Here is a 25,958-nt window from a genome sequence, read left to right as displayed (position 1 = left end):
AATTGTGAATAAACTAATTTGAAGAAATGTGCGACTTTTGCACCTCGGCGGGCTTCCCACTGAGTATTAAATACACAGAACAGGGTCTGATGTGACCCAAACGTAAACAAATCTTTCATAAGCCTGCCTAAGAGTGTACCTTTGTTTAAACAAATTCTGCTGGCAAACATCGCTCCATTCGGGCAACGATATCATGGACCAGTAAATAATTTAATAGTGACAGAAACAGACTTTGATATATTCCTCATTAGTATCAGGCACGGTCAATCCACTGCTGGATGAAGGCCGCCACACTCTCTCGTGCTTCTGCGGTGTAACAATCCACCTGGCATCTGGGAATAAGTTGATTTCATTCGCTCCATCTCATTCCGTCATTTGGCTTGCATTCTGCAATTATTCTCTCGCCGAACCATTCATCCCTTTTTAACGCGTCGGCTTTCGCGAACAATGTCATCCATAATACAGGGTTTTTTTTTTGGTTAAGATCGCGTAAATATATAGCGTCGTTAAACCCGCCACCATCCCAAACAGCCAATGAATAAAGTTTGTCGCGCGCCGTGTTTCTGCCCTAAGTGCGCTGATTTCTTCTCAAGTTAAACGTGACGCCTTTAAACCCCGTGTGCATGTTCCTCTAACCCCACGTGGCTCCTGTCTTTGTCCCGCCTCAAGTGCGATCCCGAGCCTGCATCTCTCCACGTGTCCGGTGGCACCGCTCACGCTCGTTTCTTCAATCCTCTACCCATGAGCATTCGTGCTTCTCATCATCCACCATCACAGGAGGTGATATGCACTTGTTGAAACGTTCTCACTTGAATACAAACGTATTAACATGTAAACCATAAATTTCGATTTAAAGCTTTCGTGACTGCAGGGATTCATCGTCTTGGTTTTTTCGGTAAAGTCACGTAGAAGGGAAGTAATAAAATAATACAAATAAAACATAATAAAATAATAAAACATAATAAAATAATTTTGTATTGTTTTATTTGTATTATTTTATTACTTCCCTTCTACGTGACTTTACCGAAAAAACCAAGAAGATGTAAACCATAATTGCAGGTATCCTTAAGTTACCTTCGCATCGCAGGGGGAATGTTACATAGGCTTCATTGGGATGTTCACGTACTCAATGGGATTCCTAAATCGCTTGGACAGACAAATGCAGGATAGTGTCCTGAATGCTCATGGTTAATGCATAAACAAGACAGAGATCCCCCGTTTAGCCTTTAGCGGGCTTTTGTGGAAATTGCTGTTAGCTAGCACGTGCCAAGATCAGCACGCCACGCGAAAGGGGTGGGTGGCTAGCACCACACCCGGCCGCATTTGTCTCCCTCGTGATGATGTTTACACACCACACCAGCTACTAATTTGAGACTCAGTCGACCAAGAGGAGGCCCTGGACTGGTTCAGATAATCGTCGCTCGCTGGTGTTGGCCGTAAGCGAGAATTTAACTTTGGCGGGCGAGTTCAAAGCGCAGCGTGCTAACCGCTCCCCATGAAATGTATAAACACACACGCGCGCGCACACACTTGCCTCGCCATCACGGACACGCAAGGCGACACTGGGAACGTGCATTAAGTTGAACACGTGTATGTAAATAAGCATGGCTTAAAAAATACACAAACAGAATATTAGACAAAAGCATGGCTGCAACGAAATCAAAAGTACGCTCCATGAAAATGTTTTTTTGGTGCAAATGCAGCTTTTTATTTGAGTGTATAAATAATCACAGGTATCGATATTATTACAAAAAAAACAACGAAAAAAGAGAGAGAAAAAAAACTAAAATAGTGGTTTCCACAGCACCAGCTGACCACGGTAAATTATGTACCTACCCTTCCATTTACCGCAGCGGGGACTGATCGTCCATTCTCCCGTGTGATTGTGATGGGCGTTCAGTGGTTTCTTTGGCTCCAAACACATTCGCCAGACCCCTTGGCCGTGACGTTTTGGATTTAAATCAAACTGGACACATGAAAGCTTCCTACTTTTTGATCTTCCACTTGTTTTGTTTGGGGTTTCTTTATTTTATTATGACTGCACACCGTTGTTATTCTCACTTTGCCTGCTTTATTAAAAATGTATTTATTTCACGTGCCGATTCCCTGCTGGTGTTTTTTTATTTCTTTATATATTTTTTTTTACGACCCTAACGCCACTCCTCGCTTTGCTCCCCTTCCCAATCTCATCTCCGATTTCCCCCTGGAATCATTGGTTCAGTGCCCTTGCCGCACCCCCCCTCTCCCCCGCAACCCTCCCACCACCCTCCCCAATGAATCTCCCTCGCTCAGATGAACAAAATAACTCGAGCCCCTAAGCAGTAAACAGCATTTTCTCTTTTGTAAATTCAATACACATGCACTATGTGCCCCGAAAACTACTCTCAAAGTTAAATTGAATTCCACTATATATTAGAACACTGAACTACAGCCTCACCCAATGCAAAATAATGTACTTTTTTTCAAATGTAATGAAAAACCGTGTAATTTACAGAGCTGTCGGTTTCTTGTCTTCGAAATTTTCCCCGTATGTAGGTGGCATCGCTCGGCATGCACTAAGCAGTGTTGCGCTGCACGAAGGAGATGCACAAAGCACGCAAGACGCCCCAAGATGCCCCACAACTCCCACCACTCCCTAAATGTCCCAATCACTCCCACCACTCCAAAGATGCCCCATCATTCCCATCACTCCCAAGACGTCCCATCATTCCCATCACTCCCAAGATGCCCCATCACTCCCAAGACGTCCCATCACTTCCCATCACTCCCAAGATGCCCCATCACTCCCAAGACGTCCCATCACTTCCCATCACTCCCAAGATGCCCCATCACTCCCAAGACGTCCCATCACTTCCCATCACTCCCAAGATGCTCCATCACCCCCAGTTAATACCGCTTGCCCAGCCTCGCCCAGCAGTGAGCACAAGGTTTAGTTTGACAGGTCAATTTATTTTCTCCCAAATTTTTCCTCTTTTCACTACTCATTTCGTCAAAAGCTCCGGCGTGCTCGTAACAATGCGTGCCTGCCCGTACGCTCGTGCACAAAGCAGGAAAGCTTCGGGGGGTGGGCGGGAGGCGGAGGGGGGCCACGGACGCGAGCCACCGAAAACTGAACGCAGAAAAAGAATAGATCACGACGTTTCGATCGCAACACAAGCGATCGTCACCAGGTGGGACAACCACAGCAAGTCGTGATCTATTATTTTTCTACCCACGTGACTTTACCGAAATAACCAAAGAGTATGGATTCCTGCAGTCACGAAAGCGTCAAATCAAGATTTAACGCAAAAAAATCCTGACGTGACCAACGGCCGATTCGAAAGCGCAGTGCCGAATGCAGTTCAAGCTGACGTTGTTTCTCCATTTTTTTACTGCAGCAAAAGTCGCGATCATCTGGATTTAATTGCAACGCAGGCACTGCTGAGAAAATGATGGGCACGTCCTTTCTCTCTCTCTCTCGCTGTCAATAGGGCAAGCACCCGGCAATGGGTAACTAAATCGCGAAGCGCACGAAACATCTGATACCGTATTTATTTGTGTTTATCAACACCCGTCTCATTGAAATCAGCCCTCGGCTCCGTGGCGTCACGACGTCGGCTGTCAATGCACGGTAGCAGCATTGCGACCGCGATACAGAACCAAATGGGGACGAGCAGCACGGGCTGGGCCGGCAAACGCCGCCAAGGAAACGCAGCGCCACTGCCGCCTCGATGCCCGCTATCGTGCATTGTTTTTGGGGTGGCCCGGGGTTTTCAGATCAGTGCACCGGGAGGGCAGGCCGCAGTGCCTTTTGCCTCTTGCCACTGCGGCACATTGTCAAACTCCTCCTGGCCAATGTGGCCGGCCAGTGTGAAGTCTCCACTGGCCCAGTGGAATCGAGCCGTGACGCTACCTGCGTCACCCAACATCCTCCCAGACGAGAGCATCGCATTGAAGTTGAGCCACAGCGTTTTAGGTTCTTCTTCTTCGTCGTTTCTACACGATCACTGGGATGTGGGCTGAGGGCCATGCTGGGTGCACACTCGCTTCCCTACAACGATCAACGTGGGTGTGCAATTCGCGCGCACGTACAAGGGCCATGTGTGCGGGAACACGCAGGGGGCGCCGCTAAGTTTCAAGGAATCAACGCTTCAAATGAATGTGATCCGTTAAACAGACTCGTAGGCAATCATACAGGAGGGGGTGGGGGGACACGGAGTCTCAACTATGAATATGCTATTCTTGGTTCTTTCGGTAAAGTCACGTAGAAGGGAAATAATACAATAATAAAAATATAAAACAATTAAAATTCTCACGACGTTTCGACTGCAACACAAGCAATCATCATCAAGAAAATTTGAAAAAAAATTCTTGCTGTTAATTTCACACCTGATGACGATTGCTTGTGTTGCAGCCGAAACGTCGTGAGAATTTGTATTGTTTTATATTTTTATTATTTTATTATTTCTCTTCTACGTGACTTTACCGAAAGAACCAATAATATGAATCCCTGCAGTCACGAAAGCTTTAAATCAAAATGTATGAATATGCTGTTCTTGCATTCAGCCAAATCGTTGCCTGCCGTCATGCGATCTTCACGTTACGTTCGTCCCTTGTGGTGTCGTTACTTTTTTGCGTGCCTTACAAACTCTACTGTGAACCCCCGCGCCCTGGTTTCTTTGCGGACTAAGAACCGCGTGCAATTTTGTTGCGTTACAAATCCACCCCAAGGCTCAGGCAAAGCAGAGCTTCTAGCCCAGTCGTGATGGTGAAATGGTAGTCCCAGGAGTCACACGGCCGCACTTAAAGTAGCAAATTAAAGCAACTTTTACAAAACACCGTGGCGCCACAATTAACCCATGCAAGGCATTGCAATTGGAAACAGCACACAATGTGATTACACATTTGTTTGGTACTCCTTTGTAGGTGGAATGATAGGAAAACACTAAACATCTTGCTTTATTCATTTAAAGCATATTTATTGTGGATAGATCCACTAAGATGCATATGTTGCTTACAGGGATGTCCAGCCCCCAGTGGAGAGAGAGAAAAAAAACAACTCGTGTTTTTCTTGAATGATTTAGACATACAGATAAAACTTCGCCAAACCCGTCGGTGGTGCTGCACTATAGTGGTGATTTAATTGGGGCACTGAGGTTAATACCCCACGTGAAATATTAAGTGTGGGAAGGCTGAAACACTTGTAGGGGGGGGGGGGGCGGGGAGAACAGCCTTTTTGTTGTTGGGAGGATGTTGCAAAAAAAAACAGGATTCATTCTCTCTTCATGATGTTGGACAGTGTTTAGTCTTTCAAGTCCATCATGAACCAACATTGCTCATGCACACAGCACACGCTACTGCTGCTGCCGTGCAGGGTTTTCTTTGTTGCGCTGCTCAGCTGCACGACCGGTTTTTGGGTTGCACCGCACGTTGAGCGGCACAGTTTGTCCCTTGTTCGCTCCACGCCGGGAGACCGTGCCAAACAACACGCGGTGAAGCCCGAGAACTCACCGGAGCGCTCCAGCGAACACGTTGCTATTCATCTTATCGGCACCACGCCGCTCAAACCTACGGTCTGCACACATCAATATTCCACCATCGTCAATATTTCAAACATCAATATTCCAAAAAGGTTTTTTTTTCCCCCTGTGGCACGACCTAGCATTGGCTCGACATGGACGCCAACCACGGTGACATCACGGTCACACGGGTTGGCACTGGGGGGGGGGGGGGGCAAGATCGGGCACGAATCTGGCTGGTTGGCACACCGTTTTTGGCGCGGCAGATTTCCCGGCGAGGGTCGCGAAGCAAGCCTCGCCTTTTGCCCCCCTAAAACTGCATGCCCACCCCACCTCCTCCACCCAAGCGCAAGTAGGCTGGACGAGGAGTACAGCTCCCTCCGATTCCAATTAGCAGGCTTATCCTCGCCCGCCCCGACGTAACGCTAGCGGGCATTACTGGCAGCTCGTGCAAGCATAGAGCGCCGATGCATACTCATGGCAGCACCGCCAGTTGCATGGCTGTGGCTTTCCGTCCGTTGAGAGCCCCCGGATCTCAATGTTCAGGAAGTGGCCCAGAACCGTGACGCCTTAGCTCCATGCCAATTAAGATTTTTGTCGTACATTTTTTTTGACCCACTTCATTTCAGTTGTTTTTGTGCCGTCTCTGCCACCATGATGCACTCTCCCGGGAGGCGTATTCACGTCACACTGGGACGGACAGGCTTGTCTTCTCCCCCGCCCCCTCTGCGGTAACCACACTGACACAATGGAAACTTGCTATGCGTGAAAAGGGCTGGCGCTTCGGTCTCTAGTGTCATGGTCGAAAGAAAACAAAACGCTCAACGCTCTACCGGTCCGCTAACTTTGCTCCCGTGTCACCCGTCTCACAAGGTGGAGGGCGCAACGGCTGCAAGTTCCATCGTCCAAACAACAACAGCGTGGAGAATGACTCACGAGCATGAACAATTGACAAGTTGATGAACCGTCCAGCCCTAATTAGGTGTTCTTAAAAGTTTAGCGGAGGCACAAATCATGGTTATGGCTTTAACATGATGACAATATGCAATCATAAATACGTTTTTAATATTAAACATTTGAAAAAGGTCCTTAAGGTAATACACTCTACATTAGGATAGCTATTGATAAGTATGCACCTAAGTAAAAAAAACATGTTACATTTTCATAAAGACTAAAAGATGCAGTGACTTGTCTGCACAAAAGTGAAGACACGATTGTGTTCGAGAGGTCAGCGATAGAACGAGACGCATACATAATATCAGGCTTCACACATATTATGAATGTAAAAAAAGGAAACAACACAAAAGAATGACAACAATGCATTATTATTATTATCATCATAGTGCTTATGCCGTTATTGTTCACATGAATAGGGCATTGTGTGCCGTGCCTGCCGAAATGTCTGTTCCTCGACTGCTTTCCACGTCTGGAACCCCCTTTTAACCAAATTTCCAATTTCTCAATGAACGCCGGAATCGCATTGACCAAACCGCTCCAAGGCGACATGTGGTAATAATGTCGCAATAATAATACTGCAATGCTAAAAACGTAAATGTCTAAAATATGACGACACAGATACAGCGGTGGCCTTGTGCGCTCAGGCACAGAGTACGTGTGATTGTAGAACATGCAATTCATACTTTTAACTGGGAAAATGCTAAGCTCACTCACACCTGGAATAATGCAAGCATTTGACTTTCATTAATTTCCTTTTGACAAAGGTCTTTTTTTTTTTTAAGATCGGCCAATACAAGGTAATGTTCGCCTTCCACCCCGCAGGTAGTGAAAGTCTGAGCTACAGATCCAAATCTTGTTTTCGGTTCCAAGAAGCCAGGGCGTTTCTTAGAACATTCAAATTGTACAAGGGTAGTCAGTTAAACATTAAAAAAGAAGCTAAAATAAAAAAGAAAGTTTTTTGAGCAACAACTACGGGCATTTTCCTTTTAATGTTCACCTACATTGTATTCAAAACATGAATATATGAGGACCATAAATCCCACAACTAATTACAAAGGGTCCTTTAGTGAACAGTCGCTCAAACTTGCTCCAACTCTCGGATTCAAAATTAACTCCATGGGAGTCCTCACGTTAATTTCAGCATTGGTAAAACTTTTCGTGGTTCACTACATCTGGTTCCCCATTTTGGAAATACAGACACGTCTCATTTATTTTTCCATCCGCTAATTCAGATTACTCTTCTGCCGTTCCCTCCGTGGTGGGTTGTCTCCCGGTGACTATTTAAAGAGGTTTCCTCATCGTTCTTCCAGCCCTGTTTCACAATTTTCTTCTTCTCACTTGGGTGGGAGATGTCGAATCTTCTTGGCCTCATATGCTGGATCGTTAACTTGCAAAATGCAGCAACTGTTCACCCTCCAAATGCAGTAGTTTCAAATATTGTCACTTCACTTCCCGAATTTAAATGAATAAATGCTCACTGCACTTCCGAAACCTAAAAGATAAAATACAAACCGTACGTTTTTCTTCAAGAATTATTACTTTGTTACTTTTTCTCTTTTTTTTTATCTTCAGTACTTTTCAAACGTTTTTGTCCATTGTTCTTGTATTTTTTTTGCGTCCATTTTTCCCCTCTCGTTTTAATACAAATCGGTACAGTATCCAGCGCTGAAACACAACGGTGCTAAAACGCGAGCGGCGACGCACTTTTTCCACCTGGCACCAAAAAAACCTCCACGGACCGGCGGCGGCCGGCTCGCACCGCGATGGCGTCTTCTGCGGCGGCGCCGTCAATCCTCAGCCTTGCCCTCGACCGTGGCGTACAGGCCGGCGAGCTTGCCGAAGCGAGGCCCCCAGTTGGCCAAGTAGTCGTAGCAGTGGTCGGCGTCCGGGTCGGCCCCGGCGCCCGAGGAAGAGGCGCGCGACTCGAGCGAGGAGAGCGAGCCGGCCAGCGAGCCCTGGCCCTCGTAGGCAAAGGCCTGCAGGGAGTCGTAGGGCGGTGCCTGCGGGTCGCCGTCGGCCCTGCGCAGCATGTCGAGCAGGAAGCCGCCCATGTCGCCGCCAGCCCCACTGACGATGCCTCCAGATCCTGAGCCGGAAGACGGAGCTCCGGCCACGCCGAGCACGAACCCGGGGCTGATGCGGTCATCCCACACCCTGCGTGCCACCCAGGCAAGAGAGAACGGAACTCATACATTAAACTAATACAACATAATAAAACACGTAAACGGCACTGCTGTGGCTTTGGTGAAAGATCGTCATTCTGGGCGTAATTAGGGAAGCAAAACTAGAGCGAGTATGCAAAAAACAAATACCCTTTCCAAAATGCCAGTTTCGTTTTTTGAGATGGCATGTCCTGAGTTATATTGGTTGGTTTTAATTGCTCACGAGGAACCCCGATTGATGGATACCTGAATTACGTCTTTTTAATCATCTTCTGAATCGTTCACATTTAACGACACATTTTTTTTATTATCATCATAATATTAAAAGTACTTTAACAAAAGTTCGGTTCGTTTAGCTGTTGTTCCACTTTCAACCTGAGAGTGAAAAAGTAGCCGACAGTGGAGGCCTCGTACACACACGGAATAAACCAAAGTAGGACAAAGGCACGTGCACCATACAATTAAACAGATACCGAATTGTATGCATGCATGTTGAACTTCTTTCGCACCATACGTAGCCAACCGTGCTAATGGGAGGTGCAGGGGAAGGACAATAAACGAAACGCAAAAATGTATTCGGAATAAATGAGTTTTCAATCTAGATTTTAAAGTGCACAGCTCCAGTGGCTTGCTCACGTTAGAAGCAAGGGCATTCCAGATGGCCGCAGAAGCACATCTGTGTGGTGCGGTGACCGTCTTTGTTTGATGGCCAGACAAAATCCGCTGAAAGGATGACCGGAGCTCGCGTGATGGTTTACTCTCCGTGACGAGATTATCAAGTTATTGTGGTTCATCTGTGGCAAGCAATTTGTGTGTAATGGGTGCGTCCTTATAACGTATTTGTTTGGCAACAGGAAGCCAATTGCAGCTCAGCGAGCAGTGGACGGACATGCTCGGATCTTGAATTGAAATATAAACAATAAAGGTTCAAATTTAAAAAAACCCTATACATATGGTTGATAAAGCCGCAGTTTTAATTATAGATATGATGTATTTAGACCATTATCATTTAATTTGTTTCATGAATGAAAACTTAATTTTGCAAGTGAGGTTTTTGTAATGTGTTTGACTTAACAAAGCAAAAATCTGCCAAGTAGGTAGATTTTCTATCACAACTGTCGCGGCTCTGCATAGTTGAATCATTCGATTGTAGCTCCAAAATGTGGGCATCACCACCCCCTCCCCCTTACACCGGGTCCTGCCCCCCCCCTCCACTCTCTCCCACGCCTCCTCCCCAGCAGCTCCCTGCTGCGCTGCTCTGGCTCCCGACCGGTCCTCTTCTCTGCCACGCTTCAGGCCGGATTCCGCGAATCGTGTTGGGCGTACATGCCCCACACAAGTGACTTCAAGTGTTTTTATCGATATCTCCAACGAGAGTTTGCAGAGATGAAACGACCCGTATATATAAAGAGCATACCATGACGATTGCACGTGGAGGATCTACGGATGGAAATGTTTGGGGGTGTTGCGGGCAATTTTTTTAGTTTTTTAATTATCCATCATGCCTTGAGGCACACAATGGGCAATTGTTAGAGTGGAATGTAATTGGGTGAGCAATGACGGACTGCTGAGCTGCATTGGCTTCCAGTTGCCAAACGAGTACATTATAAAGTCACACATTACACACATAAATGAACCACAATACCTTGCTGAACCACAACACCTTGTCAAGGAGCATAAACCATCACGTCAACTCTGGCCATCCTTGCAGCAGCGAGGTTTTGGCTGACCATTGCACAAAGACGGTCACTGCATTGCGCGCTTTCAGATGCACTTCTACGGCCGTCTGGAACGTTCTTCCTTCCGATATTAGGAAGCCACCGGAGCTATGCACCTTTAAATCTCGAGTGAAAACTCATTTCGTCATAACTGCTTGTTGTGTATAGTTTGTTGTCCTTCCCCTGCACCTCTGATTACTATGGTTGGCTACATCCAGTGCAAAATAAGTACATACATACATACACAACATGCAATTGTTCACCAAACACCCCTCTTACCCCACCCACTTGAGAATTCACTCCAGTTGAGAACCCGGTTGAACCACAGAATGAGTCCAGGATCTCAGTCGTATCAGGTCTCTGACCTTTGAACCAACCGTCCGCCTGTGTTTGTACAAAGATGTCCAGATGTCTTGTGACCCCCAATCAATTGACCCCTAACATTTCTCTCCTTTGCGTATTCACTTCTGTTTTTAATAAACCTTACTTTAAAACACATATTACGTTCAAGATAATTAAATGGGGGTCGCAATACATCTGGACCAACTTGTCCAGTGTTTACCATCTCATCTGTGTGATGCCTCAATGTCACACGTACACTTTGCACTTTTTAGTTTTCTCAATGAGCAAAAAAAGGTAGCATCACCATTTCATTAATATACAATTTCCTTTACTTGCAAATAATTGATTTGCATGCAAACAAATTCAACGAGTCTGTCAAGATTTGAATCAGCGAATCGACCCATCGTCCCATGCCCTGTTGGCAACGGCACGCAATATTTCCACATGGACTTCTATTTAACATAAGAGGTTACAGTTTCAATTTTAAATGTCCACAATGGCTCACATTATCTCCGGCCCAGACCACCTTCCCAGGAGTATTTGTAAAAGTGATGACTTGGTGATTTTTAAATCTTGCCTAATAGTCCATTAAGATTACAATTAACCCGTGTTCGACAAGGTGCTAATATGATTTCATGCTTGTAATATAATTTTCACAACCACTGCTTTTTAAATGTTTCTATTTAATCACCATAATCTCAAATCGTGAAAAGCTTTATCTTGCTCCCTTGGGTATTTCAGTGACTTTGTCCGACTAGTTATCCACAACCACTCACGTTTCATTCTTTTCACCTTCACCAATCAAGCGGCAGCAATGTAATTGAACTAATTTATCTTCCACCCCAATTATATATCAATTGTGCTATCGGCAGCACAATGTCACAAGATAAGGACATTTATATATTAAAAAAACGTGGCTGGCAGAACGTCTCCCATTTATATGCTCTGCAAAACGTTGTTTATCTTCGCGTCAAACAAACCAAAAGGTTATCTTCTCAGTGCTGGAATGAGCATTAGAGTTCAGCGAACAAAACCAATTTATACTCTGGTTTTTTCGGTAAAGTCACGTAGGTAAAACAATTAATAAAATAAAATAAATGAAAACAACTAAATTAAATCACGACGTTTCGGAGGCAACACAAGCCTCCCTCATCAGGTGTAAAAAAGGCACAGCAAAATAACTTTAGCTAAAGTCGTGATTTAATTGTTGTTTTCATTTATTTTATTTTATTAATTGTTTTACCTACGTGACGAAAGCTTCAAATCTAGAATTAAAACCAATTTAATTTTTTAAAAATGTCTGTAGTCGTTGGTGACCGGGCTAAGACCATTGGCTATACTTAATAATGTAGTTCAACCACAGAACTCTGAGTTTGAAACCAGTAGGCTCAATGGACACCTCAAACATGAACCACGTGGCCAACCACCAGCCACCTGATCACCTAACGATCCCCTCCTCATATAAGCCCACACCTGGTCTTTGTACGATTGTAGGAGGATGAATAAAGTCAAGATTTTAATACGATGTGGGTCAAGACACAGAGGCACAACATGCTGCCATCATGGAATGTAACAGATGATGAGATTTGTGATGATTCTGATGACAATGATGATGACAGCGCCTACACATCACTTTCGATGTTTTATACCAGATTTCCTCAACACAGGCCCAAACGTGTATTAAGCAAAGTAGCCAGCACTGGCGATGCTGCAGCGGATTAGAACTAGCAGGATTCTCCAATTGACCAATGTTTCATGCGAGTTTGGCAAAAAAGAAAATGAAGACGACGGGAATTAGGAGTGACAAAGTCGAGCGGCGCAAGGACGCGAGGAGCACAAGAACTTCCGACAACAGTGCGGCGACGCTGCACGCGATACTCGCGCGGATGACCGCACGCGCCCCCCCCCCCCCCCCCACGTACCGTCGCGCCCCGGGAGGCAGCTGAGGCTCGGCGGGTTTGACGTCGCGCCGCCCGCTGGCGTCGCCGTTCTCGGAGCGTTTGAGCGCCGCGATGTCGAAGGCCTCGGTGTCCTCCTCTCCGCCGCCCTCGTCGTCGTAGCTCACCACCGTCTCGCGCACGTCGCCCTCCGACTCGGCCATGAGCGGCTCCTTGCGGCGCCGGCGCAGCGTGACGCACAGCACCACGATGACTGCGGCGGTGGCGACGGTGGTGGCGGAGTTGGTGATGGTGGTGGTGATGATGTTGGTGGTGATGACAGTGGGAGGGCGGACACAGAGACGCACACACGCACAGTCAGGCACGTTTCAAGAAAGAAATAGCACAGAAAATGAGCAAGTGAGAGTGAGATAGATGTAGAGATAGGAATAGGTGTGAACAGATACAATGAATTATTTATCACTATCATTCATCCAATTTACGTATAAATCACTTCAGGTGGTATAAAAAAAAAATTTGACTAAAAATGTCATGTTATTTATTTAATATCTAACACTTTGCATTGGGCTGGCTGGCTGGCTTTTGTGGCGTAGGAATTCACTCTCTTTAGCAGCCACCCGCCTAATTGGGGCGAGAAGGAGCAAGCTCTCCTCCGTGGTTAAAATTCTGCCGTGGCGTACGACGCCACCGCAGAATTTTAGCGACGGGCGCTCACGCTGCGTTGCGACGACTGCCACCATCTCATCACCCCGGGCCGCGTCTACACTCAGTACGGTAATCCTTCAAGGGTAGAGCGTTGGCCTGGGGGGGGGGGGCGGGGGGGCATGCGTGAAGCCCTGAACTGTAACGCGACCGTTTAAGAATAAAAAATAAGAATGGGAAAAAAAACGCTGCTGGGTATCGGCTCCCTTTAAACTGTGAACGGATTCGGCAACGTTGTTGCAACAGCAAAAGGCTCATCGCACATTCCCCCCCCCCACCCCCGTGACGTTGGTATCGACGCTGGCAGTTCCCCTCGGGGCCGCGTGGACACCAGTCTGGGAAGATGTCTTCATTCTGACAAGCAGACATGGCCTTTACTTATACCCATCTGACCCCCCCCACCAAAAAAAAAAAATAACCCCTCGCTCAATTGAGCTTTTTGGCAGCGCTCATCTCTTCTTTACAGCCCTGAGTCAGTGGTGGAAGTTCCACGTTCCTATGGCGGGGGCAAAGTCTCTCCATACCACCACTGTTGACTTTCCCACAATTGGTGCTTAATTTAGTCATTCCAGAGGGATGATGGGCAGAAGCAATCTCCCTCCCCCCCGCACCAAAACCGGGATGTGATCTCACCACCTTCTGATTGCGAGCACCTCGCTCTACCGCTGAGCCGCACGCCTGGGGGATGTTTTAGTTTTCGCGCTGACACCGCTGTGTGAAACCACCTTGTGAAAATATAAGAAAAATCTGCTTGCGATATTAACTTTTTTTTTTACTCTCTCACTCAACGCTAATTTGAGTTTAATGTTGGCCACGTAATCGCCGCATGTCGCAACTTTGGCCAAATTAAAGTGTGCGTGTCAATAATTATTTTCACGGTGGCATACGATAAACTTCACGGGAGGGAATCCCAGCGCCTTGCTTGTAAAAAAAAAATCCAAGTTGATATTTTTAATACATTTTTCTTTGTTTACATGTTTCCTTATTTAAGAGCAATACATTTTGTAAAATGATTTAAGAGTGGTGATGAAAATATATTATAAGCAAATATTTTATATTCTTCAGGAGCACAACATGCATATCGCAGATGTTGCCAACATAACATGGGGTGTTTGGAAATGTTCAAGTTGGGGATAAATTAAACAATGAAATAGCCAAGGCATCAGTACTTTGCCTCAACATCATGAATCCATGGTCTAATCCACTGCTGAATGCATGCCTCCCCACGCCATCACGATCCCTCGCATTACTCTCATTAATGCCACATTGCCTTGAGATAGTTGAGACAGAAGGTGAAAGGTTAGAAGTTGAAAGGGTTATCTATATGCCAAAGCCCAACACAAAATAAGTATATACATAGAGTACATACATATATATAAATAAAAACTGTGCAGGTCTACATTTAATATAAAGAATATGACTTGTTTGGCATTGGAGCAATTTCATCCAGAGGAAAAAGAATGGATCCTGTTCATATTATCTGCGTGCTGAAGCATTCCATTACCTGTTCACAAATGAAGGTCCCAGATTTTTAGTAGTGACCTTATTTGTAAAAAAAAAAAAACCCCAAGAAAAACCAGTGACCCCCATCCATCAACAACACAACATCCCCTCCTACCAACAAACTCAAAATCCCAAAGAAAAATACAGGGGTAGTGTATAAAAATTCTGATTTCAAGAATTCCTTGATACGCAATGCATTATTTAGAGGCCCCATACCCTGGTGCATTATGAAATTTAATAGCATGCTACCAGCAGCAGTGAATGCCCATCTCGGTATCATTAGTGTTTTTCCCCTGACCTCTATATGAATACCTCATGGCAGTGTCAATATTGATCGCAAGGGCTATTTATTCCAGACGTCTGTGACTCACCTTTCAGCCCCTTTATAACCCTGGTATGACACAACCCCGATACTGATAAATGCTCGAGTGTCATTACTTTGTGCCGTGTGAAGCGTACGCATTAAAATGCTACCCTCGAGTTTGTTTCAATGTTCGCTGACAATGCACAAAAGGACATTGACAATAATAATCTGATCCACCGAGGAGGAAGGCATTGTCCTGCAAGTGGTTCGCTCACCGATTCCTGGTCACAGCGATCATTGAGTGATACCTGAATGGTTCCTGGCGGGATCCCCCCTTCATTAACCTGCACTGGCCGGCATGGTGAAGTATGGTCAAACAACCCAAATAGCCAACTCGGCACCACACAGTGTGGGGAGACCTTCATCAAAAGCTTGATAAACAGCAGTAAAGAATTATAATTATTATTGCATTATTTACAATTAAACTGAAGTCAAATGTTGATGGTTGAATTGATCAACGACTGTGCAGGGGATGTTTGCAAGTGAAGAATTAACATTTAGATTCAAGGCCAAAATCCATTAAACACTCGACAGGCTTAGTTCAATGGGCAGCATCACCGGCAAAGGTCATGTTTTAGGATGTGTCAACATGAGCTCGAGGTAAGTTACCTTCACTTACAATTGTATTAATTTAGTTCCCCATTACAGCAGCAGCACGACTAATCCTACTCCGCAACCGAACATCCCCCCCCCCCTTCTCTCGCAGCCGTCAATCCGGGGCCACCCAGCGCCGTTTCATTTTGAAAAGATTTCGTTGGAAACTTTTGAAAGCAGAGCACGCCTGTCGCTTCGCGTAAACGATAGCGGAGTAACATATCACGCGAACGTCCTTAATCTCCTTCTCCGCCAAGTCATTTTCCTTTCATGATCCTTATTTTATTTCTGTTCTGTATTTTTTGCTGTTGTTGGTGGCCAGGCACTGGGGTGCTTTATCTCCGAGCAAGCCCAGGGCTACTACCGGAGGTTTGCGTGAATCGCCGTGGCACAAAAGCGCGTGGACTGTGATGGCGACCTCAGAGCGTTAGGAATATAAAGAATCTCAAAGGGGGCACTTTGGCTACGGCCATCAAAATCTGAGGCAACCGCCGAGGGCGGATTGGCCTCCAACGGACCGCACGCTTCCCGCGTCCATGCCGCGGAGAGCGAGCGTGCGGGTAAGCCCCCTGATTCGATTAAGAGGTTAAGCTGCCAGAAATTGACCATTGAGAGGTGGAACTGGGTCACGGTAAAGGTGTGGTTTCAGCAGTGTCGATTTTCTTTTTTACAAGGACCGAGCTTGGCCACACAAAAGAGACAATAGCCTCATAAAGTGCTCAAGCTAATTCGTATTCACAAGTAAAAGGTGCTAAATGTAAAATAAAATGAAAAAATATAGAAATAAATGCATGCACCTCAGACGCGTCTATGCAAAGGCTGTAGCGGACTGAACGCATTTCCAGGCAAAATGTGTCATCCCGTGATCTGCATGTTCCGGCATTTCCAGAAACAAGGAAACACGTTTCCCGGAGTAGACCTGGATACTAATTTGAAAAAAGTGTTGGCTTTGGCCAATCATTGACGGCACGAATGCACAAAAAAGTCTGCCCGACAAAGATCCCTGACAATGTTTCCTTGGCATTTTGTCGATGAGCGTGAAGTGAAGTCGAGGTTTTGTCTGGGTTGGCGGTGTCAGTCGGTGACACGGTTCAACATTTCTGAACCATTGCTCAGCACAATGCAGACTGTTTAAGATCACTCACACTAGGATGTTATCAATGAATGAAAACAGCCAGAGCAATTTGAGAATCGTGTTTTAAAAGGGTTACTCATGATGCACCGTATGCACAGCGATGGCCGGATGCATATATTTTCGAGTGAAATGGGGACCAGGTATAAGTATAATTTGTGACAGTCAGATGCATATGAAGACTATTTCAATACCGCACGTCATTTAATAATTGCCACGAAACGCCGCATCAATGTTTAATTTTGTGAACACACCTAATGCACATAGGTGATTTAAAATGATTTCATTTCGAGTCATAGACATAGCTCAAGGGCTGTTATTTTCTTTTACAAGCGGCGTTTTCCAGAAAATTTATAAATATAAATGTACGGCGCTGAGTCAATGTATTATTAATCTGAGGGGTTTTATGAGATTAATTATCACGTCGTATCAATGGTATGACAACTTATGAAAAAAAAGTTACGGTGAATTATGAAACAAAAATGTAATGGTGAATTATTGCAATTATAAATTATCGTCGTTGTAATTGATTGTTCAGAATGAGGTCATATTGCAAGAACGCATTCAACTAATGTACCTAATGGATTATTCGCTTGCGGGCGTGTAAACATCAACTGAATCTCAAGACTTATGTTCAGGAGAGTCCTGCTGGTGATGCATGGCAAACATCATTGAAGGTGTACGTTTATTTGCGTATTCATAATCAACGTTTTTTGGTTTAGATCGCGTTATTTATAAATGTGTCGTAACCCTCCACCACCCGACACGGCCAATCAGTAAAAAAGTATCACGTTGACAAAAGACAAATTAGTTCACTGCTTTAGCCCACCGGTGTGTTGAAGCGCGAAACCACAACATTTACAATTTGAGTACACACCGGTGGGCTAAAGCAGTGAACTAATTTGTCTTTTGTCAACGTGACACTTTTTTACTGATTGGCCGTGTTGGGTGGTGGAGGGTTACGACACATTTATAAATAACGCGATCTAAACCCAAAAACGTTGATTATGAATAATATTGGTCGCGAAAGCCTACGTGTTAAACTTATTTGCGTATGTTTGTTTGTATGCATGTGAGATGAACCTGGGGGTACCGGAATAACCCCACTCTTATGTGGGAAAAAAAAAACATTGCCTCACTTGATACAGCTAATCTGGCTGTGACGGTCCCACCTGATGACGGAGACTTGTGTTGCCTCCGAAACGTCGTGATTTTTGTTTTTATTTTATTTTACTTTCTACGTGACTTTACCGAAAAAACCTAAGAAGAAAAAAAAAACATTGAAATTCCTACGCTATATCCGTAGATTATAAACCTACTTGTTGTACTTCCACATATGAGAATCCTATTGCCCTGCCAAAGGCAACTCACAGCTTCACTTCTGTCAGCAAGCATGGTGCTGTATGAAAGGGAGCCGACGTGAAATGTTTTCTGTATCCCGGTGTTCGGTATGCAGCATTCCGAAAGTAGCATTCTGCATCTCGCGTTGATGCATCAAGCGCTCTGCATCTTGGACCCCGCAGGCGGGCTCCTGCGCACGAGCGGCGCGTGAAGCGTCACTCACTCAGCAGCAGCAGGAGGCAGGCCAGCATGGCGATCAGGGCCTTGGGGCTGAGCCCGGCCGGGAGGGCGAGCGCCTCGGCCGTGCAGGACAGCACGGAGCCCTCGGCGTCGCACGCGCACACGCGCACCGTCAGCGTGCCTGTGCCCGTCAGCGACGGGCTCCCACCGTCGCTCACCGCCACCGGCACGAGGTGCGGCCCGTCGTCCCGTCGCCGGTAGCCGTGCCTCCGCGTCACCAGGCCCGCGGTGTTGTCTGCCGCAGGATGGCGGGGGGGTGGCGGGGAGGTGAGACGGTGAGCGTTGAGGGGGCGTTAGGGTGAGGATCGTGAGGCTGTCACTCGGCACGCTGCCAGGGAATGAAGGCTCTTGGTTTTTTTTGCGCTGCCGACATCATGTCACGAGTAGGTCGTCATCATCAATCATCATGCGTCAACTCGATTTTGCATATCGCGGAAGAATTTAAACAAATCCCAAAGCGCCAATGAAATTAAAAGTCGCAATCGAACAGGGTACCGAACAATGGGCAGTAGAGCGTGTCAACCTAAACGGAAACAAGTTTGCAAGACAACCGATAATATCGTATGCATGAAGTAACCGTTCGGATTTCACGTAGAGCAGAACAACCCTTCGTGCTGGAGAACGGCCCACAGAAGTAGATATTGCAGAGCTACCCCTGAAATCCTTTCGTGACCACTGATCTGTACAGGAAAAGGAGAGCACTTTCTCACCCACTGTCAGAGCCGGAATACAGCCAAAGCAATTGCGATATATTTTTTCGTGCAGTCATCAGTGACTGTGCTCAGACCATCAACTCCCAATGCTTCACAACAAATTAGTTTTTCGACAAATATGTTGAGATGTTTTGAGTCGAATTACAGGTGGCTGTCCAGACTTGAGCTTAAGTATTCAGCCATGCCGCCTGTGACCTTTTGACCTCAACCAAGACTTGGTGTTAATCTGAAGATTGCATCGTTGAGTGCAAATGTCCTAGGGCTGCGAAGAGTTACCTGGTTCGTATTGGAATGGGCACTTTGCAGAGTTCTCGGGTCTTTAAAGGTGTCACGTGAAGAAAGGGAAATTATGATGTGATAATGTGCACAATTTTCACAAATTCATCCGAAAAAATATGTCTCACTCACATGAGGCAATCAGAAACGAGCGGGGGCTATGCATGAATGTGCCTTGCTGTCATGCACTTTCCGTATCACTTGCCAAGGGTGGTCGAATTCCAAGTTTAGAGAATGCTTTTAAAATATTTACATTACATACGTGGCTTTTAACAAAATTAATTCTTAAAAACCTCGAAGCAATAATTAAAGTGATAATTTTTTTACGGACGATTTTCTGCTGCTGAAAGCAATAGCACGTCGCTTTCACAAATGCGTTAAGGATTTGCAAATATATCACTCTGGACATAATTCAGCTTTATCAGGTACATCATTTCCTGAGGCACGCGTGTAAATGTACAGTCCCCTTATCAATCCACTGCTGGATGAGGGAGTGCCAATGCCTTGCAGGTCGTGGGGGTTATTTGACAATAGAGTACTTCACCACACTGGTCAGTTCTCGTTGGTGAATGTGGGGAACATAGGCTTGGGATCATAGAAGTACAGTACAACAATGTACTTTGCCAAATTGCCGCCTGCTGCCCAGAAAATCACATGGAGTAACACCCGTGTTAAAATGCAACTGTGATACATACCACGAAGATATGCACAGCAGGTCCAGGCATTCTGACATTTGCAAGGTGGTATGGAAGTAAAGCCTGAACATAACATCAGAAGGGACGGTGCAGTAGAAGCTGGATATGAGCACACCACTTGGGAGCAAGGCCATCTGGGGATTATATCCGAAGCAGTGTGCTTATATTAGAAGTTGCCCTTCGCCTTCCCCCTCCACCAGTGCAATGCAAGCATGTGTCGCTTATATCCAGCTCACAGTGCAGTCCATTGTGATACTGGGCTGGTGGCAGCTGCACTGGCAGTCCGCGGGGCTCTTGACGCACCTCCGTTGTCGACGATGGTGAAGTTTGGATTGTCGGCCGAGAGGGAGAAGAAGAACCTTTGTCCTGGCAGTGGCTCATCCCGGTCGACCGCGCCGATCGTCTGGATCAGCTGCACGTGAGTGGCACAAAGACAAAGATACCCCACATAGCCTTAACGGACTGTTGGGGCAAGGGCTGTTAGCGAGCTCCTGAGAAGGCCGGCATGGCACGCGAGGGGGTGGGTGGCCACAACCACGCCTGGCCGCCTTTGTCTCCCCAGTGGCGATGCTTACACACAGCACCAGGTACTCATTCGAGGCTGAGTCGACCTAGGGGAGGCCCAGGACCGTTTCGGATAATCGTCACCGGTGTTGGCCGTGAGCGGGAATCGAACTCGGATCGCCGGGTTCGTAGTGCGGCGTAGCGCTAACCGCTACACTACCGCTCCCTTCGGAGCACAAACACACGTGCATGCAGGCGAACACGCAGACAATCGCGCACACAACACACAGGCACGCACGCGCACGCACACGGGCAGGCAGACACACGCACGCGCACGCACAGGCAGACACACGCACGCGCACGCACAGGCAGACACACACACGCACACGGGCAGACACATGCACAGGCGCATCGAGGATGAGTCTTTTAAGCTGAGCTGGCTCTGCACTGCTCCTGCCGTGTTCTCTCAATCTCACACAGATGACGCGAAGTGCATGCACATTCACGAGCCGGTGCACAAGTGAGTGTATGACACGAGACTTTAATGCACGTGCGCGTGTGTGTGTGTGTACGTGCATCTGTGTATGTGTCCATATGTTCATCTGCCTATTTGTCCCTCTGCTAATCGATCTGGTCGCCCATCTGTTCATCTGTCTGCTCTTTTCCGGATATTAAATTTTGTCTGTCACATCTGTCCATTTGTATGTCCACCTCCCCCCCCACCACCTCCTTCCTTCTACCTCCACCCCGCCCCCCCAACACCGTCCCCTCCCACTCACCTTGCCAGGCCGCGCGTTCTCGCACACGGTGGCGTCTGGGGGGTCGGGCATGGCGATGGCGGGCGCGTTGTCGTTGACGTCGGTGACGCGGACGCTGACTCGCACGCTGTTCTTACTCGCCACATTGCCCTCCTCCTGGGCAAACACGCTCAGGTTGTGCCACGCGCTCGCCTCGCGGTCCAGGGCGCGCGCTGTGCTCAGGGCGCCGCTGTTCGGCTCGATGTTGAAGAAGAGCTCGAAGTCCGTGTTGCGGTCGATGTAGTACCTGCGCACGAGCGAGTGATCAAATGAACAAAAAAACAACGGCAGCGCTTTAGCTCACCGGTTCGCCTCTCGGCCTGTGTTGTGCAGTGTTCGCCGTTATTCAAGTCCGACGTTTCGCTGTTGTCCAGGTGGTGAGATGTTAACTACCTCGCCTGGTATGCAGGGGGTCGTGGGTTTGATCCCGACCCAGATCCCTGTTGTATATTTGGAGTTTGTGGTGTCTCTCTCCCCGTGGTTGAGTGGATTTTTCTTTGGGTCATCCGGTTATTCCCTCCACATTTAGAATCGACATCGCACGTTCAGAAGATTTGGCTGCTATACATTTCCACACCAAAAGCCACTTCGTTGTGCAATAATTTGAGGCCAGATCGCTTCTGAAAAAGAGCTACATAGCTCAGTGCGCCTTACCTAGTACAATAGAAAATAGATTAGTTTCGTTGTTAGATGAGTCTGACGTTTCACTCCATTGTAAAAAAAACTCCCTTCACGGTTTCGTTGGCCTTCGAGCTGCCGTACCCTGGCTTGCCAAGAAGAGGCGGTGACATCAAGTGTCCACTATCATCACCTGTCCCATCTCTACAGGGATAGAGCGTTGTCCCCTCGCACGTGCGGCTTTTATCGGGGTGCTCTGGTTTCCTTCTACGTGCATAAATGTTCACGAAATGCCTGAAAAGCCAGACTGAGCCGTTGCACTCTGTGTGGATTTTTGGGGAAACAATTATTTATAATTTTTGGTAAGCAATTACTCAGAATTGTTCAGCAACTGAGGGAGCTCCAGCACGTGGAGCAAGTTTCCCGACCGTGGTCCTACCTGAGAACGCACAACCAAGCTATAGAGCAAGACCGCAACAAACTATATTGTAATACAAAGCTTTAATGAGATCTTGTTATTTTTACGCTGTACATATATGTGTGTGTGCGCGTGTTCTTTTTTGGAAAGATTGATTTCTGTCTGCATTGTGTTTGTTTGTACGCTGAACACTCGTATTGTATTCTCTCTTGAAACATAAATATAGTGCCTCAATGGACAATCGCCCAGTCATAAATAGAGGCTATTGATGAATTGATCAGTCACATGCACATACGTTGTTTGTCATTTTGCCTCGATATTCATATCAATGGGAATGATTTCGAGCCCTTTGTGAATTAATTTCTCAATGGATCCCTCCCTATGCCGTGGTTGGTCTTGGGGTTTTTTGACAATGGGTTGGTGGAAGGGCCGGGGGCCCAAGACCGGTGAAGATATCACTCACGGCTGATGTTAGATGTGGCCGGGAATCGAACTCAGGTCACTGGGTTCATTATAGTGAAGCGCGCGTTAACCACTGCATCGCCATTGTCAAACTCCAGTACGTAATTCAGTATTTCTATCGTCCTGCACGTGTTTTATCGAAGAAAGCAGAATCTCCAGTGACGTAACTAAGGATTTGCGATCCCAAAAAGTTGTCCAGAATGAGGCACAGTAAGCAATGCTATTTCAAAGTCAAAAGCTACTTCCGGCTCATATGAGTCGTTGGAGAACATTCCACATTCCTATGGCGGGGGGAGGGGGGGTAGTCTTTTCATAAGACAAGCACTGTTAACTTCCCCCGCAAAGTGGAACTAATCTCATCGACTTCGGAGGAATGATGATGATAATGACGAGTCAAAGCCGCAAGCGAGATGTGGACTTGGAACCTCCCGATTGCGAGCCACTCGCTCTGCGGCGCCGACCAAAAAACATTCCCGGTGAGCGTCACGCCGGCCTCATCAACAAATATCACGCACGCCGAATTGTACGTTTGAAAAAAAAAATGCAAGTTTAGATTGTAATTAGATATACGTAATTTTGCAGATTTCCTTTAAATCTCTCAGTGACATTGAGCATGCTCTAAATATAACCAATTCATTTTTTCTTTTTAAATATCACGGAACTGGGAGGTCACTCACGAGGCAACGAATTAATGCAGCAGAACAAAGAACCTGCTCTTGATTAATGTTCTCCTGTGGAATGAGATATTTCCTGAATATCTTAATTAGTTTAAATGTCTGATGCAGGTGTGTATGATGCATGCATTATTTCACATATGCATTGTATGGATGCCAACATGTATGTTATTATGTCGATGCGTGTATGTGTATTTATGAATGTGTGTGGGGAATGGAGGGCAGCGACTAGCGTAGAGATTAGAACGCCTGACTACGCGACCCGAGTAGAATTGCCACTCGCGGCCAACACCAGTGACGATTGTGGGCTTCTGCTAGATCGACTCAGCCTTGAAAGAGTACCTGGTGCAAGTGCGTAATCATCAGCACTCGGGAGACCAAGGTGCCCGGGGGCATGGTGTTGGCCACACACCCCCTCGTGTGCCTTGCCAGCCTTGGTCAGTGCTCACTAACGGCACTTGCCCCAACAGTCTGGGTGTGAGAAAGCTTGCTTTTTAGGTTGCGTTCAGTGTGCAGTCAACTGACAATGTTTAAGGTTGCATAAAAGTGTTCCCCAAAGATGTGGCCTCTCCATTGATTCCTATCGAGCTTACAACACGAAGCCGCACTCCTGCGGGACCTCCGTGAACACGAAACGGCCTCGGTTCTCGCAGGATCGCAGGAGATGGGCGGGTGGGGGGTGCAAAAAAAAATTGGACAGACATCAGTGAATCTCAATTATACGGTAAAAGTTGAAATAATTTGCAGGTGCATTATTAAGGTTCTAAAAGTGTTTTTTTTCTTCTTCTAAGACCGCTTTCAACGCGATGATTGATGGTAATGGATTTTGATGGCAATTATGATGAATGCTTATTGGAGGAAAGTAGCCTGGGGGGATGCAGAAACGAATAATCGACCCTCAAGACACTTATTAAAGACGGTGTTGCTTTGGATTGCTTGGCTAATTGCCTATTTTTGGTAATTCATGCATGTGTCCCGAAAGCCAAGTGTCTGGAGGGAAAGCCGCACTCGGGAAGACAAAACTCACACGCTGCACATATAGCTCAACACCCTCCTTGCTGTACTGCTTTCTACAGACACTGCTAATCGTCACGATATATATTGTATGAGCTTGCAGGAATGTATGTTTGCTTGCCTGTGTCTGCAAGCACGTTTCTGTGTGCGTAAAGAAATGAGCAAATATTGATAAATGTGCTTTCATTGTAATTAGAATTACCAGGAGAAGGTCACGCGGGGCAATGAAATTGGTTGTTTGACCTTGGAGGAACGAACGGAACCTTCGACCTTCACCGAACAAAAATGTTTGCATAAGAAGGCACGGCGTCAACCAACTTCAAAGATTACAACGAAGCCCTTTGCACCCGGGCATTACAATCTTAATCCAATCATCAGATTAACATTTCATTAATTCACTACCTGGTTTAATGGGACGCCGTCGTGGTGGCGAGATGTTAACTCCCTCGCCTGGTATACAGTAGGGTCATGAGTTCGATCCCGACCCTGATGCCTGTATATTTGGCGTTTGCATGCCCACCCTTTGGTCGCGTGGATTTTTTCTCCGGCTCCACCGCTTTTTCTCTCCGCATTTAGATTCAACATGCGTTTAGAGCATTTGGCAACTCTACATATCCACTCGATCAGCCACTTCATTGGGCTATCATTTGTGGGCCAGGTCGCTTCTGAAACAGAGCTATATAGCTCAGTGGACCTTACCTGGTAACATAAAATAGTTTAGTTTCTAGATTTTAGTTTAATGGCGAGCGCCAATGGACCTGAGTTCCAGAGGTCACCGGTTCCATTCGATCTCCTGGCGTGCGAGGCAGTCAAAAACAACGTTGGCAAACTCCTCGATTCCTCCCGTCTCCGTCCACCCCGTGGTTTGAGTGGGCACACCACGGTCAGTTGATTGGTAGGTCGCGTGTGGTGGGGTAAAGTGTGGGTACTCCCACCTGTTTCAAGAGTAGAATAGTAAACCAAATAAGACCCTAGGAGGGGTTCTCAAGAGCTCACTCTAGTGGGGGCACTTCTACTAACAGTGGTCATGAGCAAGTCATTTTACGACTGCACCTATACTTGTCAGTACTGGGTACCAAAGTGTTCTTTTCAGGCATCCGTTAAGACCGACACAAAATGGCCAGCGCCACACATGCCCAGACAAAACATTATTATTATTCCACTTGTTTACTCCGGAAGGCCTCCATGAATCTCATGCCTCTTTCTCTGCCAAGTTTTCGCAGTAGTCGGTGATGATTGCGTTGACAAATTTGGGCCACGACGCCGGCATACAATGGCCCACGCTTGCGAATTACATCAAGCAATCTTTAACAGTCACTCTGAAGCAGAGGGCACG

General features: G+C 46.6%; 1 protein-coding gene across 2 annotated transcripts in view; it reads right to left on the bottom strand.

The window, feature by feature from the left end:
- Positions 1-1,681: 1,681 nt before the first annotated feature.
- The window catches only part of LOC144727579 (cadherin-7-like), a 131,707-nt gene continuing 107,430 nt past the window's right edge, over positions 1,682-25,958 (bottom strand). The window contains exons 9-13 of one of the 2 annotated variants that reach the window (XM_078606473.1): positions 21,419-21,683; positions 20,439-20,547; positions 18,435-18,686; positions 12,600-12,828; positions 1,682-8,609 (exon numbers count right to left, since the gene is read on the bottom strand). In XM_078606473.1, the coding sequence (XP_078462599.1) occupies positions 8,243-8,609; positions 12,600-12,828; positions 18,435-18,686; positions 20,439-20,547; positions 21,419-21,683 (1,222 nt within the window). In that variant the 3' untranslated portion in view covers positions 1,682-8,242. Of the gene's footprint in view, positions 8,610-12,599; positions 12,829-18,434; positions 18,687-20,371; positions 20,548-21,418; positions 21,684-25,958 lie in introns of both variants that reach the window. The other variant, XM_078606474.1, reaches the window with a different exon arrangement.

The sequence above is a fragment of the Lampetra planeri genome, chromosome 26 (assembly GCF_965212315.1).
Source record: "Lampetra planeri chromosome 26, kcLamPlan1.2.h2, whole genome shotgun sequence".
NCBI lineage: Eukaryota > Metazoa > Chordata > Hyperoartia > Petromyzontiformes > Petromyzontidae > Lampetra > Lampetra planeri.
The sequence above is the reverse complement of the archived record's forward strand: the minus strand, read 5'-3'. Positions and strand labels throughout refer to the sequence as shown.